The sequence below is a fragment of the Cottoperca gobio genome, chromosome 15 (genome assembly GCF_900634415.1).
Source record: "Cottoperca gobio chromosome 15, fCotGob3.1, whole genome shotgun sequence".
Classification (NCBI taxonomy): domain Eukaryota; kingdom Metazoa; phylum Chordata; class Actinopteri; order Perciformes; family Bovichtidae; genus Cottoperca; species Cottoperca gobio.
The window spans coordinates 19,671,354-19,691,708 of record NC_041369.1 but is presented as its reverse complement, the minus strand read 5'-3'; the positions used below and the strand labels follow the sequence as shown (position 1 = coordinate 19,691,708).

Genomic DNA, 20,355 nt, shown 5'->3' with positions numbered 1-20,355 from the left:
AGAATATATTATCTAAAATATATTGAGATTAACGACTGAACCACCCAACAGTAGACTATATAAATTTGTATCTAAGATCCAGCATAACAGCCAAATGGAGTATATTTATAGTATGATAGCAGCCAATAATAAAAAATAAATAATAATGTAACTTGATACCCTGATATATTAAATTGATTGATTCCTATAATTGAAATGTAATATTTTTTTAAAAATTTCATTTCGTACTGGTAGATATTCACTATCTTGCTGTCACTATAGGACAGCTTATTATTAGCAAGACACTTCTATAATTAAAATGTTACATTATCATGCCAGACTCTGTGCTGTATAAAGCTGGACATGCAGTTGATATCAGTAACTGATCACCGAAATAGTCCCTCCTTTGATTTTAACTTTAAAGCTATCTTGATCACATGAAAATGTAGCTGTTTTAATTTCGGAAAAGTCTGCTAAAATTTGAATTTTGTATATACAAATATATTTGAACATAGGAAATGAAATTGGTAAGGATTTTCAAACAAAATGATTTCCCTCGACATTTTATTCACTCTACAAGAATATTGCTACAGTTTGAAAGAGTTTAATGTGGAGAAACTGTGTTTGTACAGTTAATGGATCAGCATGCATCATGAATTAGACAGGTTTGTAGGGTTTAATAGCTCAACAAATGAACAATCTTAACAAAAAAAGACCCTGTGAAATAACAAATATGGTAACAACTTGACTCCAACACTGTGCACAACAGTACAATAGCATAAATCTATCCTTCTTACTTGATTCCTTCTTTCCTCATTGACAAAATCTGCAACTTCTCCATGAGAACAAAAACCTTTCTGACAAATTGAGTGTTTAGACTCAACTTATGAACTTTAATAAATCTCCAGGTAAGCTTGTTTCTTTGCCTTACAACCAAATACAGAGCAAAATAAGAACATTAACCACATTTCATGTACGCGTTCAGTTATCCCCACTTAGAGATTAAAATTCCTCAATATAACAATTAACTGTAATCTCATCTATCGTGTGTGCATACTAACGTGTACGCATGCACTCGTGTGCGTGTGTGCATGTGCACAGTGAGTGTTATCACAGTAAGAATATTTTTTTCACAGCTCATCAGTCTCTCCATTGAAGGGCACAGCATCTGTCTCCATTTGAATGCCATCGGGCTCACCGCTGCACACCCAGCCAATAGGAGTGCGGTTGAAGGAAGGCCGGCAGCCGATGTCGTGTTGGTACACCACTGCGGGTTCAGGCTCCTGTTTGGCCTCAGTTTCTGGCAGCTGGAATTTCATGAACTGGTTGGCCTTCTCGAAGCCTCCAAACGGCATGGCAGACCTAGCAATGGAAGGTGAGGGGATTATTAAAGCCCCTGTTTGTTAAAGCACAAAGACAAAGCACCTACAAAGTCAGGCCTTGAGGGATGTACCTGTTGAAACTTTTGTACTTGCGCATATCCTTTGGATCAATAGGACCAGGCATTCCAGATTTCAGAGTGGCTATCAGAGTTTGATCACCCTTCATGGCCTTCTCCCATGGCGACACGTATGACTTCAAAAGCAGCAGCTTCTTAGATACATCATCGCTTCCTCCACCTGTAAGGAAAACACCCAAGGCTAGACCATAAGACACTCTCGTCTTGTTAAACAAAACATTTAGTAAGCTTTAGAGGTGCTTGGCCATAATACAGAATACTGCTAAAAATGGCACACAAAAAAACATGATACCAACCTTTTAGTGGAGACCACTCACTATGTCCTTCTCCTTCTCCTTGTCCACCTTTCCCATGGTCACCCCCACCCAGTCCTCCTGCTCCTGCTCCTGCTCCTGCACCTTTGCTTCCAGGCTTCGGAGGAGGCACAGGGGCCCCGCCTTTGGTGTTCAACCCTACATAATGCAGCTGTCCAGCCTGTTTGCTAACAAAATGCCCACCAACATTTATCATGTCACTTCCCATCTGACCTCCCAGAGCGGGAACAAACTTCTGGAGGTTGTCCTGAAAGAAATATCATCAATATAATCAACCATATGACACACAGAACATTCATTGTATTTGCTCATTAACAATGTTTCATCTTCATAAAGATGCACCTGACAACCTGATTGTGTATTGGAGGCGGAGGCCTTTATCTTCTTCCAGACAATTAAAAAATCTCTAATCTAGGTTTGATTGATCGGTAAGGATTTAAGGCAAAGGGTTTAAACATCATTGGTCCAGGTGACTTTAAAACTTAAACTTAAGTCTATTTTCAGCTGTCCTAGTACTATGTATCATTCAAACGGCTATAATATGAATGAAAATGTGTGTTTTAATTAACTAAAGATTGTAAAGTGACAAGAATAGATATGTTTCTTCAAACATTGCCACAAGTTCCTCTGTGGAAATTCTGGTTGAATTATTCAAACAGATCAATTTTCCTCTTGAAATTCCAGAAAAGTGATTGGATTTTGTTTTCCCTGTAAACTTTGCTCTCACCATAGACTCACTGCTGAAGATGTCAGGGTTGTTCTCGTAGATGAACCTCTCCACTCTCTTCTGCCTCCTCCTGAACATCTTGGAGCCTTTGTTATTCTGCAGGGAAAGCTCCTCCAGCATGATGTCTTTAGGAGTCCTGATCTTTGTTCCCAGGTCGAACTCTGACGCCTCTGGCTCTGACTCATACTCTAGGTAAGGGAACTAAATGTTACTAAGAAGTCTAGTAGTCTGTGTAGTGACAAAGACAAAAACTAGAAAATAATCACAAACAACTTAAATCAATGGTGTCTGATGATGGGTTGTTATACTGAGATATTTGCATTTACAACCTTTGGGATAACAGATTTTTATAAATGTTTAATTTCACCTAAATATTTCCTCATCTTCTCTCCGAGCATTTCATGTTTCCACTGAAATAATGGGACTAAAGTTTCACACTTTATGACACTTATGACTTACAGACCTGTGATGACATTTAGTGACTGATGGTGGTATACATGCACGGTATCCTGAGCGGGCAAAATGCATAATTCTTTTTAATGCATATATATTTAGAGTTATGTCAATACATTTAATCCAAGTTTTTTTTAATACAAATGTTTTTACTTCTACTTTAGACATAACCCCACTTATCCTGTGAGATTAGTACCCCACCTACAGAACCTGTCATCTATCTATTTATGTATTCTGTGTTTATATGAAAGAGCTGTACTGAGCATATAGAAATTTGGTTTCATATTCATGTAACTTCATGCCAGCCTTACCATCCTGAGGGATATGTGATAGGTCAGTTATGATCTTGGTGAGCTTTTTCCGCTTGTTTAGCATGGCAGGTTTCCCCAGAGGCATGACTGGAGGTTCAGGAGAGGACATACTGTTAGCAGTCACAATATTAGGGATACAAATGCACCTTCATTTGAAACTTGACATATTACATTTCATTTTTATTTGATAGGGACAAATACGATATGCATGGAGAATTGCAATGTATCATCTCATTCATTAGTGATAGAGGGTTATGAAAATGCACCTCTTTCTCTCGAGACGAAAGCAAAGTCATGTCGAACTTCTCCAGTATTTAGTTGCTGAGCTAAAGATTCTATATAAATAACATTGTTTCTTTTTCAGAATGTTTAATACAAAATAAAAACTAAAGCAAGCAAAGTTTTCAATGCAGCAACTTCAGGAAGTTCTTCTCAATGATTTCATGATTTCACATGACTTTGTTCCTATTCAAAAGAACTAATTGCTGGTCATAGGACTCTTCATAGCTGCAGGTTCAGACTCTGGTCGAAATAAACTGAAGGGAGTGTTTTTGCTTTCGTTTTGAAGATACATTGCACACAAATGAAAGAAACTTGAACAGACTGCTTTGCGACTTCAAGATCCCTCTTTAGCGTCTGCACCAAGCCCTGAAAGCGAATCCACACGACCCGAGTGTATCAGACACACAGGCCTCCTCCTTTTTCAAGTTCAAGGGAGATGCCAGTGCCCTCAGATTCCCCACATTCCCCAGTGAAACTAATGCCGGCCCCAAAGGAAACATATAGCTGAATGTGTGTTTCAGTTTTGTTGGAGGACACAAGGTTTGAGTCAACATAAACAGAAGCACACTAGTGCTATTCTACTGCAGTGAAGGTAACGGCCTCAGGATCATTAAATAGCATCTGATCATATTCTCCAATCTGCAGCCTGCAAGGGAACATGTAGAAGGGGAAACTGAGGACAATACTTGACTCATGTGTCGTGGCATCACTCACAATTGAAGCATATTAACATTAACAGCCATATTTGTTTACATCCTGTGGAGCCTTCCTAGTCTGGGATATGTATCTGTTTTTTACACCGCTTTTTGTCTTCCCACCATTTCAGCACCTTCAGCTCTCAACAGTTTCTTTAAGACCCAGTCAAGTGGCAAAACATCACATCTACGGACTGTAACTCAACCCACTGCAGCTATTTTTAGAAGCCGTTTCAAGCCAAGACATTTAAACGACGTGTAATGGCGTCATTAGAATATCAAATGGGCTCGACACAACCCTTAAGGACACAATGCACACCTCCAGAAAACAATTCTGAGCGTATGTTCGAACATCTCTCAAAACACGAGTGAGATCTGCAGCAGGTGTGGATGTTAACGTGGAGGGTTTTGGACCCTTTTTTGTTTACTTAAATAATAACTAACTTAAGGACACCTAGATTTACCACCCCCCCCGTGTCAGGGTTTGGTAACACCATATAAAATCTCTGCAACGCCCACAGAGCGATGGTCAGCACATTCACCCATTCCTTTGGTAATTTTATGACTACGGACAAAATCTAAAAGCAGCAAAGTGAGTCCCAGAGCCGCTTGTCTCTTACTCGTTAGTGAAATCAAAAGCATTTCCATCAAAAGTAAAATAATAATCTAGTTCTTTTTTTACCCCTGAGATCAGCTGCTCAACACACATACATTTTAATTGGGAACATGTTGCACATCTTTATTGCCTCTCCCCATTTTTGCACTGCCCAGAATTTAAATCCAAGCGGTATTAGTAGAACAAAGCACACCGATGGGATGCAGATCCACTCACCGGATTTTTGTTGCAATCCTGGGAGGAGAGACAGACTTATAAATACCAAACAGAGAAGAAGAGACCCAGGGCTCAATGCTGGTGATCTGGATCACAAGTTTATAAATCCCCTAGTGCCTCTGACCTTACATATGACTAGACCCAGGTCCAGGGAAGTGCAAAACCCACCCTACACTCAGATGGCAGCTCTTCCAGGGGGTTGGGGGTGTCGGTAGCAGCAGTGTCAAGGCGGGAGGAGGAAGAGGAGGAGGTTGAGGTTAGGAGTATGAATAGGGATTGGGGGGGGGGGGGTTAAGGCGGGGGGAGAAGTCTCTGTTGGCCAGCTGAAAGTGCTGATGGGGATATAAAGGGAACAAAATCATTCTCACAGATGGTTCAGAAGCCTATATTTAGAACGAGGGGAACAGAACTCAGCTACAAGATAACCTCAAAGGACTCGGGTGGGTTTTGGGAACACACAAGTTCACGGTGTAAGTTTAAGGTTAAGCATATGTGTGTATCTGAAGTCAGTTTGTATTTCAAAGTAAGCGTTAGCTCCTTTACTCCCTATATTACTCTAACCTGACAGTAGATTGTCACATTTTCAGTTTCGCTGAGGCATCATGTGACTGCACATGATGGACATGTGGAGACAGAGCTGTCAGACACTCAACAGCTTCTCCAAACGCATGCAAATGCATCGAAAGGCCAATATCAATTAAAGACGATGCATTTCTTGTCCTGCAGTATCCTTTGTGATTGTGTTCATTACGAGAACGTTTGAAGAACTGCAGCATAAATACATGAAACATAAAAGTTTTGGGTGGTAATCATGAGTCCAAAGTTCCACAGTGCAACATTTTATGATGTTTAAATAAAAATAAATGATAAATAATAAAGAAAGGTATACACACCCCATCTTTCAATGGGGTTTAATAGTGTCACTGTCTCATATCTTAGCGTATACTGCTGAAATGTCATATTTTAGCATCAGGTTTATATACAATTATTTCTAATTCACAATTGTAATCATTTTTTCAAACGACTATAACATATTGCAGTGCAAACTAAATCGATCTTAAGACAAAGAATGAATTTGTGTACATGACCACTGTAGTCTACACTGAAGTGGTATTTTAGAGGGTTAGTGTTAGTTCTGTAGCTACTGTGCAGCTGTTCTTGTGATTGAGTGTTTTTGAGTGTGATTTCCTGACAAAGTTTAAGAGTAGCTCTTCTATTTAAATGCAAATTTGAACTTGCTGATAGACAGTATATCTGTATAGTTTTATAAATAGGAAAGTGGCACATCTTGCAGCCAGGCATCTGAGTAATTGCCGAACATCAGTGGTTCTGTTTATTATAAATATTTCCCTTACACTTGGCTCAGATTTGATTCACCAAATACAGCATTTATTTAGATCCAATGGTGTAAATGTTGTTTCAAAGCCTTCGTCACAATGCCAAGATTTTAAATTCTGCTTGAAAAATACTAAATCCCTTCATTTTTTATTTGACTTCTTAGTCTAAAATGTAATCCAAAATCTACAGAAGGTTTTCTCTCATCTGATTTATGATTGATTCATACACACAGGTCACACAGTCATGTCTATAGTAAGTAAACTATTTTCAATCTTGATTCTTACCACATGGGGTCTTACATTGTTGTCTGAGTCCCTGTTGGCTCGGGAGCAACACACTCAATCTGCATCCTCCCTCAAATCACTCACTTACTGTAGAAAGGCCTTCTCGGGAGGATTTTAATGTCTGCCTTTTATTATGCTTTAATTATGTGTGCTTCTCTTTTTTTGGCTGTTTTTTCCCCACATTTTTGTTTTACTCTAATTGTCCTGTCTCTGTATGTCCTCCACAAGCTTCTGTGCCTCCTGAGAAACTTGTAAATATTCATACTTTAGAAACTCTCTGGGAAAATAATTCATTGTCAACCAAATATTAGAATAAAGATAAAGAGGGAGACATAAAGAGGTTGACGCCACATCAAGAGAAGTGGCTACTACTGTGCTCCTGATTTATATATATTTAAAAATATTTATTTTTAAGCAGACCTGGCCAAATGTAATTTCCTCTATAAATAATATTATATTTGGATATTAACAGCCCTATATATAGGCACCCAGTGAGTGGAGGTTGGCAACAAGCTGTCTGTCTGACTGCACGCTCAGGCACACATGACTCTACACTGTCTTTTCATATTTGCCACTGAGTGATGCTGTAGAGTCTACAGCATCACTCAGTGGCAAATATGAAAAGCTAAAATGTGACTTTTCACACATTAAATTGACCATTGAGGCAACTTAATGAAGACATTTGAAGTTATTCTGATTCAAAAGATGTGATGATTATGCATGTACCTTAAAACTATAAGCTATATTTTAAAATGAACCCGAATTAGCAACAATGGCACAATTTATGTGGAGTAGTAGTATGTAGAGAAATTTCTAAAAGGAGAAAATGTGGTGTTTTGCTTATGGTTAGTTAGCCATTGATATATATATAGATGAGATTCTCTCTAACTACTATGCCACCTCCCTGTGATTCAGTGGATAATTAGGAATTTGTGGAAAAGACCATTTAATGATGTGTTGACACTCTTGAATTATGTCCTGAAATTGCTTTTTCTCTGTTTTCCCTGCAGACGCCTCACCTTAGACCCCACCACGGGACAACATTTTAAAAACCCATTCATATACAGTTCCATGCAGCACAGAACGCAGCTCACGCTCTCTCACTCTCTCTCACTCTCAAATCCAAATGGCTTTATTAGCATAACTATAACAACATAAGCCTTGTACGGATATTGACAATTACAACAGACATTTATACAAATACATTTTGTGTGTATATACACATTTTGTACATTGTACAAAACTTCAATAGCAGAATTGAAGTGTATTTGTGGTCTGATGCGGTGATTTGGTATGGATCCAATTTGCCTTTTGCTCAGGACATTCTGTGTTTCATAAGGAAGTCTATAAGTCGGGAATTTTGAACGCTAATGAAAACCTTCCCCAGGTTACAGAATATAGCTCAGCTTGTTGTAATGATCTTCCTCTAATCTCACCCTTAACATGTTATAAATAACAGTTAAACAACCTTGAAGCATCAAATAGGACCCTTGCCAAGTAATTCATTTAGCAAGATTGTATGTATTTATGAATTGTATTTATTTAAGTTCTCTTACTCTAATAACGATGAAATACTCAATTACACTGTGCTCTCTGTGTCTGTTTTATTAATTATCTTATTTTGAATGAAGTACTCAAGCCACTAGTTCCTTAGTAATTCCGTCTTAACTAGCAATAACAATTTTGCTTTATGAAACAAAAATCACAATTTATGAATCTATCATCTAAAAACGATCTAATGCCAATTAATTCATGTGCAGATGGTCTTGAGGCCAAGCTGTGGTAAAAATGTGTGTGTGTGTGTGTGTGTGTGTGTGTGTGTGTGTGTGTGTGTGTGTGTGTGTGTGTGTGTGTGTGTGTGTGTGTGTTCTTCTGTAAAGCATTGTTACCCTTTGAATGTATAGTTCAACATATATTTATTTTATTAAAACTAATATACAGTTACAGTTATTGCACTTATTAATAGTATCATTTAATGCATGCATGTACTGTACATTAAATGAAAAGAGAAGGACCACACAATCAGCAACAGGGGGCAGTGTACAATCAGACATGTCAGCTTTTCAAATCTAATTTTATTCCTCTAAAAATGTCTCGTCTCCTCATCAATAAATTCTTCTACTCAGCATCAACAACAAACATTTTAACATGTTTTATTTAATCAAACTAAATTAAGAAACATGTGTTTACATATTATACACCTCAACATAACTATATCCACACTGTAGCTTTTTCTCAGACAGAATTGTATGAAAACAAAAAAAGCTTTAAGAGAAATTTTATTTTAAAAGCGGTAAAAAAAAAAAGTATCTCTCCAAGAATTTCAAAACAGCAAACAACATATAGTTTCTTACTTGTTTCCATTAACATAACATCTCAAGGTATATAGCCATTAAATGTTTATCCTTACTTTTAAATAGCAACCATGGATAATAGAAAGACACTAGCTAAACCTTTGTACTTCTTTCCATCAGCTTCTTTAGCTTTACCAACAAACTTAAGGTACCAAACTTTCCTGTTCCCTGTTAACTTATACAGGCTGTGGGATTTCATAACTATGTACAATTCAATCATACATCCCAATAGCCCACAAATGGTGGGTTTATGACCTCATTCGGTTATTTGCCCTACCTGCAGTATGTACTGCCTGTATCCCTCCTCCACAGCCACTCTCCTTTCTTGAATCCCTTCTTGAATTCTGGTGCCTCTCAATCAGTCAACTTCCCCTTGCACCGCTTTGGATTAAATCACAATTTAACAAAACCAAATACACATTCCTTCATCTGTGTTATTTGTTTAATAAAAGTTAAGAATGTACATATATCTGCACAGATCACACTGATACTAAGGAGGCTCTGGTGTGCCTAATGGAAGCTGTGATATCCAGTGACAAGTGTACATTCATTGACAGCCAGGGCACTTGTTGAATGTGACCCATGCTAAAAAAGATAGCATTTCTCTCTGGCTATAGTGAGCAGAGGTATTTAAGCACAACCTCACTTGCAAGAGCAGAGGAGTCACTAAGGTGAGCAGAGGAGTTTAAAAACATTTTACAATTTTCAACTGATCATGCATCATTTAAACCCCTGGAAAAGGAGACTAGGTCAACATGGTTTCTTCTCGACAATGCTGCAAACACAGGGGGGTAAAAAACACTGTGTGCACTTTGTTTAGTAGGACACGTATTGAATAGTAGGATTAAATGTTCAAAGATAGATAAAAGATATAAGCCTGCAATCTTTGCTTTATGATCCTCCACCTGCCAACATATGACAACATATTTCTTCAGTGATCTTAATCCTAGAACCGCAACTATTCATTTTCAACATCTTTCAGACATTTCAAGTTTCAAAGAATATTTCAGTACAGGCTCTGTTTAGATAGGATTTCTGCTAAATAAGTAGAAAGAGATCTCCAGAAGCCTTACACAAACCTCCCCCAGGACAGGCATATGGTGGACTATACAGCATACAGTATGTGCCAGTATACTCTATTTTTATTATCACTCAGATATATGTGTCATGAAATGTGTTGGCAGCAAAATAAATGTGATAAGCAGCATTTAGAACAGCAAGTAGATGTTTATGATCTCTTACTATTATTCCAATTCTATTTAAAAAACTTAACTGGCTTCTGGATTTCACCTTCATACTGAATCACTTCATAACCTTATTTTACTTTGTCACCTTTACACCTGAATTTTGAATGTAGGGCTGCTCATGTTCATTAGTTTGTCACTCTTGTTTATTGATCGATTAATTAATTAGAGAATTGCCCATCGCAATTTCTCAAAGCCTAAGCCCCACCCAAAACCCTAAAATATTCAATTGACGTTAAGAAGAGAAAAGAAGAGACGTTAAGAAGAGAAAAGCAGAATATCGTCACATTTGAGAATCTTAGCACTAAATTAATAGTACATGAAGATGTCCAAGTGTGTTAGTGACTGATTTACTGGTGTTCACATTGCCCCTGGCCTCCAGACATGGGGCTGAACGCCTCCCTTGGTGGCAACAAAACGTGGTTTGGGTGCCTGAACTGGGTCGGACTTGATTGGGGGCAAAGAGGCAAGGAAACTGAGCTCAGGAGCACTTTGGAACTGCTTGGCTCCCTGGAGCCCAGTGGTGTATGATACTGGAGTGTAAGGTGTAGGGACTGCAGGGGGCACATGGTGTGGAATAGGTGTTGCAGAGAATTTTGGGAGGCCGGGCAGTCCAGCTGGTTGGGAGGGATGTGAAGCTGACGTTGCGGCACTGACTGGTGCTGGTGTCAAAAGAGTGGCTAAGGTTGGAGTGAAAGGAGCAGCAGGTGGGGAGATCATACCGGAATAAGTCAAACGTTCTCCGAGGGAAGTGGCTGAGCGAGGTGCAATGACCATGGGAGCCAGAGAGGGAGCTGACATCGGTGTTGGTGTGGAGAATCGTTTCACCTCGAAGACACGGGCTGTTTTGATTGGGATCTGCTTAGGGGAGGTTAATGAGCTGCCCACCATTGTTGTTGTTGTGTAGTCACCCTGCTGCTGCCTCTGGACCTGGTAAGAAGGCATGGCTGATAGATTAGCAACACTGCCCCCATAGTTGAACATGGCAGAGTTGAGCTGGTAGGGCTGCCTTCTCATGAAATCCAGAGCTTTGATGCCCTCTCTTTGGGAGCCACCTCTACCCATGCTTTCTGGCTTACCTGTGTTCCTCTGAGGCCCCATAGGGATAGAGGGGGCCACGAGTGGGTTGTACCCAATGGGTGGAGGAGCACGGACATTCGGGGAGTATTTCCACTGAGAAAGAGGGTAAGGATTGTTGAAGGAGTCAAGGGGTTGGGATACACTGTGCGAGGCCACTTCCTGCTGGTAAGGGGTCTCGGGTGGGGTGTCCACTACATACATACCCATGCGGCTCTGTCTGCGGGCAAACAGCTGGGCCCCCTTACCCCCAGCCTGAAGAATCTGTGGTGCTTCGTGAATGACCCGAGGCTTGGGTGCAACTGGTGGAGGCGCCCTCCCCATGCCAGCCTCACCACTCCTCTCCTCTGCTTCATCATAAATATCCTCAGAAGGTAGTTGACCATATTTGTGTCGGGTGGACCTGTCATCCAGGTTCTGCACCATACACAATAGGTCAGGATTGGGGGAGTACTTCTTGATATCTGGCACATTGAACATAGGTTTGGGTTTGACACCACGGCGTCGAGAGTCGAGTAAGATTCCTGTGCGACCTGTTGGACCAAGAAAAGGGGTTGGAGCTACAATTTCTGGCTGAGAGACCACTGACACTGTAGCTACAGGCACCATGGGAAAATGAGATGGACGTGGCTGAGCAACTGGAACTTGAAGTGGAGGCACTGAGGCAACTGGGTTAGGTGAACCAGGTATTTGATATACAGGAGGAGCAGGGGCTGGTACCATTGGTGCTTGTGGAGCCATGGGCATTGAGGGCATGTACACTGGGGGCACAGCTACAAATGGAGCCTGATAAACAGCAGTTATTGGTGGTGATGACTGCAATTTCTCTACATAGGTGGAGGCGACTGGAGGGTTAAAGCTAGTAGGACCTTCTGGTGTCAAGGCCAAGGGACCTTGATGTACAAAGGATGGTGGGGAGAACACTGACGGTTGACCTGGGGGTAGCTGTGATGTTACTGATGTCATGGCTAGTTCAGAGGCAGTGGAGAATGTTGATGGCATAACAGCTGCTGAGGCAGGACGCTGGCTCATGTTTGAGATAGATGGTCGGAACGCTACAGGAGCAGTCGCAGCTCGAATGCTGATAAAGCCAGGAGTGAAAGGACGTGCCGTTCTGTTGAGAACATTGCTAGCAGGTAGTTCTGGTAATGGTGTTTCAGCTGGTGGTGCAGGTCTGTTCAGAACAGTCACTGAGGCAGTGGCCAGTCTGGGTGCCACAGGTGGAGGTGACATCATCATGCTAGCTGTACTAACTGCAGAGTATGATAGGTCCCCATTAGACATTCCATAGGCTGCAACTTGACCTTGAGCCTGAGACTGCTCTTGCTGTATGGCTCTAGGGTCAGATACTATCATCTGCTGAGGCTGGAGGTTTGGCTGCATCTGTGGTTGTATTTCTGGATGCAACTGATACATCTGAGCCTGCCCCTGGACTTGAAACTGTGGAGGAGCCTGAGGTTGTGCCGCCTCTACCTTCTTGGCATGCTCAGCAGCCCTCTTTCTCTGCTGCTCAAACAACTGGGCGCCCTTGCCTGTGGTGTTACTCAACCCTTGACTTGGAGCATCCTCTGCCCCATCCCCACGACCTTCAGTGCCTGCAGTTGCCCTCTTCTCCAGCATATCCAAGTAATCACTATCCCAAGTTGGGTCAGGAACTGCAGAGAAGCCATCCTCATCAAACTCTGATTCGCTGCCAGGGAATGCTCCATCCTCTTCTTGTGAGTCCTGACACCTGTCCTCGTCCACACTACCAAAACTGGTGAGGGTGTACTTTTTGGAGCGCTGTCGCCTCTTCTTGAACATCAGCACCCCCTTTGAGTGAGGGTTGGGAGCATCAGTCAGTAGGGATGCAATTGTTCGACACTTGCTTTTGGCTTCTTTTACATGCTTGTCTTGCTGAGTATCTCCTCGGTTCAGTTCTGCAAGATATGAAAGCCATAGCTATTAGGGACAGTTGCACAAAAGCATACCATATGTTTTGCAGTAACGTTCGAACAGTCTGAATTACCAAATTTAACCTTTTAAATCAAGAACTGATATGAGCATCTAAACCTGTCCTGACCGCCATGCCTTCAACAGGCATCCATCTCTTAATCTTCCACAGGAGCACATCCGGGAAAATTCCACGCAAGCCTTCAGCTTCTCACATTAGCTGGGGTGAAGGATACATTTGCACATTATTAGTCTTGTGTACTCTGACATCTAACGTAACTGGAAATATCTGCAAGCTAGTGGAAAGTTACATGTTGTAGGTGACTGGAAGGATAACTTCAAAGGGTAGCCACAACATATCCTTTAACTTGTTATAGTATTAAGCAGATTATCATAGACAAGCTAATTATGTTACCCTAATATGTACTGTCACGTGAAGTGAGTTCTTAATTTGTCTAGGACAAGGTTCCTAAGTAGGACATTAGAATGTTAAACCTGCACTCAGTCATGGCAAGGGGGATTTACAAGAGTAAATTTATTGAAGTTCTTAAAACAGCCTACTGACTTCAAATAGCCCAGCTCTGTCCTTTCCCTGGGCTCGTTATGGATGATGGACAGCATGACATGTTGTAGGAAGGATATTTTGGTCAGTGTCTGTGCTCTGTATCTGTTTGTTTTTTTAACTCTCTTCAAAGTTTGTGATTTGAAGAGAGGTCAAGACAATGTTTAACTGCAAGTCATGGTAACTGTTCCAGGTTCTATTTTATATCTGTGATCTACCATCTTTTTATCCATTTGATTGGAAGCACATTTCTCTATGTTGATGCATTTTACAAAAATGTAGAGTAGAGAGTAAAAAGAGCAAAGTAGTAAAACGAAAGGACAGCAAGAGAAACAGAGAGACGAGAGGGAGAGAAAATGAGAGTATTTCTGCTTTGCTACTTGATACCTGAAAGCAGCTGTAGATGCTTTTCAGTGCTCCCAGATTGATCACTGGGGGATTTCCACACATAACTGCAGGTAAATATAGTAAACCATACCAGCCATGCTCTGTTTAGCAGACTTAGCTTAGGTTGAAACCCGCTCAAAACAGTATGGCTGTTCGGTTAGTAATAGTGGTTGACTGTTAGATTAAATGACTGGGACGCAGTGGTTTTCCTTATTAAGATGAACAAACTCTATTCCTATTGGCACTATAATAACTGTTTGAATCACTTAGTTTTTGTTCTGCATCAATCGAACTGCTTTAAAACTCAGCTCTGCCAATCTGTAGGATGAATATTGTACATATCTATTTTCAAATAGGGACAGGTTTGTTATAAAATTAAGTTGACTTTGTATATTTTTAATATACAAGGAAACTGTATCTGCTACAGGACTTAACTGTCATGACTCTTGTGTTTACTTGTGTGGTTTCCCACCATCGTCAGCGTCTGCCCCGCCCCTGATTGTTTTCACCTGTTCCCACTCACCTCTTGTATAAATTGTCCTGTCTCCCCTTGTTGTGGGTCAGTTTGTCTTGTCTTATCCTTGTCATAGCATGTGTAAGTTCCAGTGTGTCAAGTACCAGTGTGTTTTTTCAGAGAACTTTGTTTATCCTCCTAGTGAGCGCTTTGAGTTAAGATTTTGTTTTATTGAAGTAAAGTATTGGTTTATTCTACACTTTACCATTGAGTCTTCCTTCCCTGTGTCTGAGGCGTAACAGAAAGAACTGACCAGAATGGACTCAGCCGACTCCAAAAAGCTTCAGGACGCCCTATCACTCCGGGGAGTGATGATCCAGCAGCATGGGAATCAGCTGGTATCTGGTAGCTGGTGTCTTAACTTAACTTAATAACTTATACTAATATGTTTGGAGAGTTTGAAAATGTTTTGTAACTCTTGAACCAACCAATCAGGATTTTGTACATAAGAGTGGAGACTCCATGTGATGCACCGGTCTCTGCCATTGTTCTTCCTCAGCTGTACTTACTAGCTTGTTTGGCCTTTTCCATGTAGGTTGTTGTCAACTCCTCATCAATGGGAGTATTCACAGGACCCACCATGGGTACAAGCTGGTTGCGGGAGCCCAGCAACAGAGCCTCCTTTGCCCTCTCAGGGGATACCAGTGGCACATTTGCTATCTCTAGAAAGCCACTATCCTCCTCTTGCCCTCCATCCCGTGGCCCCTGGTCATCTGCTGAGGAGATGATGGAGGAGGTCTCAGTGGATGTCTGGGAGGACCACATTCCTGGAGCAGGCGCCTGGTAAATCACCTCCCTCCGTGCCACCCCCAGTAGCCCCCCTCCTCGATCTCCATCTCCCCCACTTCCATCCAACAAACGGGGGTAACCATGTGCATCTGGAGCGCTGTCATAGCCACTCATCTCTGACGTCTCCCCGCCCTCTGGGGAGGCTCGTCCTGTTGGTTTTCCCGGGTTGGAGTTGCTGGGGCTGCGCCGTTTCTGCCGGCGCTGCCTCTCGAAGCCTGCCACATCTGCATCACTGTCAGTCTCGCCGTAGTAAGCCTCACTACCAGGTGGAGATGTCAATCCGCTGGTTATGGAAGAGTGGCTACGGTGGATTTCACGGACTGGTGCGTGGTGGGAGTGGTTTGGTGACATGGCACGCAGAGCTGCACGGTACTCTTTGTCTATACGGGGCGATGGGGCGCGGGTCACAAGAACCACGGACTGAAAACCAGCAGGCACCCTGCAAACAAGTGGAGGGTTTAAAATATTTATGGGGCCTAATGAGGGCTGTGCACGAGCAGCAGAAACTTGTGTTATTATATTAATAAAGATATATACCGGTATATATTATAAAATATGATATGTATTTGATACAATGCACATTGTGCATGTGTTGTGTCAGACTTGAGCATACAGTGACATTATTCAATCTATTACAATGGGTTGATGATGGTGTGTCACTAGTAGTATAATTATTTTGTTCCTCTGACCTTTTGACCCGGATGTGTAATATCCCAGAGGAGCTGTCGATGAGGTCCATGGCCTGGGCATGGGATAACGTTCCACATGGCTGTTCGTTGATGGACAGCAGTTCATCAGCCTCCTGAAGCCCAGCCCTGCACTGCCTTGCTGCGTTTACGCACCTGCACCAGTAAAGGAAGGCAAGATTTCAAACACTCCCATAGATGACAAAACATTGTATCAAAATATATTTTTGGTATGAAGATTTACTCTTTTGGGGCACATCCAAGACAATTCTCAAGTCTTGTGACTTGTAACTTAAGGCCAGGTCTACAGCTTTGGTTATTAGAAGCTGTAATGTACAGTAGACACCTAAAAGGGGATATGGTACAACTGGTACAGACATCAACACTCTTCCTTTTTTTGTAGAGTGTATTTGTAACTGCAGCGCTAGAGAATAAAAGCATGCCAGCGCTATGCTGCTGTCTTGTCTTGGTTTGTGATAGTGACTGACAGAGAGCAGCTTTTGTCCTGACAGCTTGATCTTGCTACGGACATATGCCACATATTGCAGCTCGAGTGGGCCACTCATACACACTTTAACAGGGAAATGCCAGCCAGCAGCCATCTTCATTTGGTGCTTTGCTATTTGTGCCCGAGGTCTGTCACAAACATGGCGTTATGTCCTCATCTCTATGCAAGCCATGTCAACATGTCCTATAATGAATTCAGAGCAGATGTTTGACAATTTCAAAGACAATGACTGCAGTGTTGATTGCACTGTGAGGGCACTGCCATGTATTAAATGAAAATTGTCTGTTAGATTGCAGACATGAAGAAATGTTGCTGTGGTTGACCTAATTAGTGTTCTTTCCAGCTATTCTGGTTTGCCTGTAATGAAATCCTACATCCACATTTAGCTAAGCCTTTCAAAGTGGCCTGTGCCTGCTTGTGGTACAGGATGTCAGATATTCACTCAGTCAGTCACCTTGTGGTTGGAAGTCATAACAGTTATAATAACCTTAAATGCTCACACACACACACACACACACACACACACTGACAAAAATAAACACACAAACATGCACATATAGACCCACAGGAACAAGCCCAGCTTTGACACTTTACTCTTTCAGTAAAGCCCGAAACTGCTCCACCTGTTAGGGATGGTTAAGTATAAGACCTGACAAGATTACACCTTCCTGCTCTCAGGGGTGTAGGAGCACTCTGTTGCAGACGGTCAGACAGAAGCAGCTGTCGTCCGACGCCATAAAGTTGACATGGTGTCCTGTGGCTCTGTGTACATACTACCACATTCTGCATAAGTTAACAATTTAAACAACAAACATTCTTAAAATGCTAAATACTGTCAATAAGAAGTGGTTGTTTCTAGAATATGGTGATTATTGTCTCAGAGGTGTAAGCGGGAGGTGCATGACTCATAGCTAATTTGATTTCTGATAAACAAACCAAAGTTAGGCTCTCGGCCAGGTCTGTAAACGGAAGCGTCTCCTACAACCAATCAGAATTGTTGTATCAATACAATTACCTTTATTTGAACATGGTGCATGATCGAGCAGTACGTAATGGAAAATAATATGAATGGTTTAAAGATATATGATGAGAGGTTTGAGATACAATATAAACATAAAGGTCCATTGCACTATTATTTCTATTGAACAAGCTTCTTCAAACCCATTCCCAGCCGGAGGGACAATCATTACAAACCACATGTTATGTGGACAAACCCACAAATATTTGTGTATTCTAGACAAAGTCTAAAATATACTAAAATTGTCAGGCTGAATCTTTGGGAAATGTGAATAAAATGATGGTTGGTTACTATCTCCTAGTCATTTATTCCCGTTTGGTGCCTGAACAGGAGCAATGTTCAGGGTTCACACAAGGTGCTTGAGCTGCTTCAAATTTGAAAGGAAAAATAAGTTTTGAAATCAGGATTTCCTTTGCACGCGATTACAAAAAGAAGTTATATCTCCAAGCAGCAAGATACTGAGTAGTGCATGAGGTTAATTTTTGAGTACTGAGCTGAAACACACACCTTGGCTGACCTCGTGACCTGCTGCTTCTCAACCACAAATAGCCACCTGGAAAAGCACTTCTGCTCAGTCCACAATTATTGAAGGTGCCTGTAGATATACGTGTTTGTGTCATGTGTGTAAGTATGTGCGTGTATAGTGTGTGTGTGTGCATGTGTACTAAAGCGCCATATCTAGAAATAAGATCTCTTTATATTAAGATTTCATAGAGAAGAGAGTTGGCCCAAGTCTTTTTAAACAGGAAGGACAATGATGATTGAGGGCAGCGGCTCTGTATTGATGATTTTTACAACTCATGTCACTGATGGTGATGACATGAAACTGACTTGATACAAGTGGCAAAGGATCAACTACAAATATACCTGATTTTTTTCTCTTTCTGTTTTCAATCATTTTCATCTTTATTTCTCAGAAGTACTGGGTTTTTCTGCTAGAAAGCCTAAAAAAATAATTGTATCCTGTGTATATATTGCCCTTTGGCTGACGTGAATCTTTGCTTTCTCAAATGGAGATCAAGATTCAAATCTGGACTTCTTCACTGGTGCCAAATGTGGGCTCCAAGAATTTGCTTAGGGAAGTAAAATGAGCTGAGAGTTATAAGGTTAAATATTTCCTTTACACAATAAATATTTTATACAAGTAGATATACAAGTAATTCTCACAAAGCATGATCATTTTAGTCATTTATACCATATACACCAATGTGGCTTGAGTCTGGCCTGAACCACAGGGATTTCAAAAACTAACTTAATCCAGACTTTCTTGACATTCATTGCTCACTTGTGCGGTTTCTAGTGTTACAACAGTGTTTGCAGATACATCTCAGATAACCTCCCAAGCATGGCTGCATGGATTTGAGTTTCTTACTGAAATGATGGCGTAGTGGAAAATAGCGCAAATGAGCTCATGGTCACGGGTGAATGGTGTGTCACATCCATAAGCTTCTCACAATAAAGACAAATTAACTGTTTGCAAAATGTTGACCTTAATGTACGAAAAAATCTCTGTTATAATGTGCACGTTTCACGGCTCAAAGCTCTGTCAAAGAACTGCGCCAGTCAGAGTCGTTTGTCAAAAACAAACCAAGAAGCCATGTAGAAAAGTTCAGATTGTCCATTATCACTAATGTCACTACGACGTTTAGCTTCATGCAGTTGTACAGCAGAAGCAGCATTCAGTGGAAGATATGGGACAAGGTTGCCCTACATTCTCAGCTGAACTTGAAGTTTAAAGTTCACCCAATCAATCATTGGTGCGCCGCTGCATGAAGACCGTTCTCAAACAAGATGATGACTCATATTCACGCCCCGAACCAACCTGCATGGCAGCCAATATTCCATATCAACTTTGTTCACAGCTCCTTAAATCTCCATCTAATATATCCCAGCTGATGTTTCATTTCTCTTTATAGAGGCTGACGACTCTAACATAGTTTTCTTCTTTCCAATCAGCAAACCATGAAATACATACTTTTGTTCAACCTGCAGAGTGACCGCCTTACCTTTGCCACCTGCAGTGGTTTCTGATGCTCCAAGCCTCCCTGGAGACGAAAGCCCCACGGCGCTCCATCGGACAATGTAATTATCACTTCCTCTGCAACCATTGTTCTGCTCTCTATATCTTTTTTTTTAGCTTTTCTTCTTTTTCTCGATTATTTTCCACTCCTCTTTGTTTTTTCTATTTCGTCTGGGGGGCCCTCAGTGCGTTGGCCCCATGTTCAGCGGTCAGGGCCCCCTCAGAGAGCTCTGACGTGCTCTTTGCCTGCCACACTGTCCGGACGCTGACTTCTCTCTGAATCCAGCTCCAAGGCCAATGCTCACACCTGAACACACACATGCACACATACACACTTCTGTGCGCCCACCCATACCCAGGGTGAGCCTACCATCATAGCCAAGGGAGAAAGAGAGGGAGAGGGAGAGAGAAATAGGATGGGACGAAAGTCTGGGGTCTGTGTCTGCTTACACTGAGGAATGCCTACCCCGAGCGAGGAGGGGAGGGTCCAACACTTGTCCTGTCACTCAGACCTATGCCACTGGGTTGCTGATAGCCTCTCCGAAAATAGGACGCCACCGCCACCTCCGCTGCTTTGAATCAAGGAAAAG

The 20,355-nt window shown here is 41.5% G+C and overlaps 1 protein-coding gene across 1 annotated transcript; it reads right to left on the bottom strand.

The window, feature by feature from the left end:
- Nucleotides 1-526: 526 nt before the first annotated feature.
- On the bottom strand, nt 527-20,119 carry synpo2la (synaptopodin 2-like a). Its single transcript, XM_029450248.1, has 10 exons — nt 19,752-20,119; nt 16,223-16,375; nt 15,254-15,972; nt 10,637-13,268; nt 5,053-5,138; nt 3,244-3,330; nt 2,480-2,667; nt 1,735-1,999; nt 1,433-1,598; nt 527-1,341 (listed from the first exon to the last, which is right to left on the bottom strand). The coding sequence occupies exons 1-10, from the start codon at nt 19,817-19,819 to the stop codon at nt 1,110-1,112; spliced, it is 4,596 nt and encodes a 1,531-aa protein (XP_029306108.1). The 5' UTR covers nt 19,820-20,119; the 3' UTR covers nt 527-1,109.
- Between the last annotated feature and the right edge of the window lie 236 nt (nt 20,120-20,355).

Bases quoted from the DNA above. Each gene is read 5' to 3' on its own strand.
- synpo2la (XM_029450248.1), bottom strand. From the start codon at position 19,819: ATGGAGCGCCGTGGGGCTTTCGTCTCCAGGGAGGCTTGGAGCATCAGA. The intron at 3,331-5,052 runs GTGAGTGGATCT...CTGAACCTCCAG, and splicing joins AGGATTGCAACAAAAATCCG to TCATGCCTCTGGGGAAACCT. The intron at 2,668-3,243 runs GTAAGGCTGGCA...TCCCTTACCTAG, and splicing joins ATCACATATCCCTCAGGATG to AGTATGAGTCAGAGCCAGAG.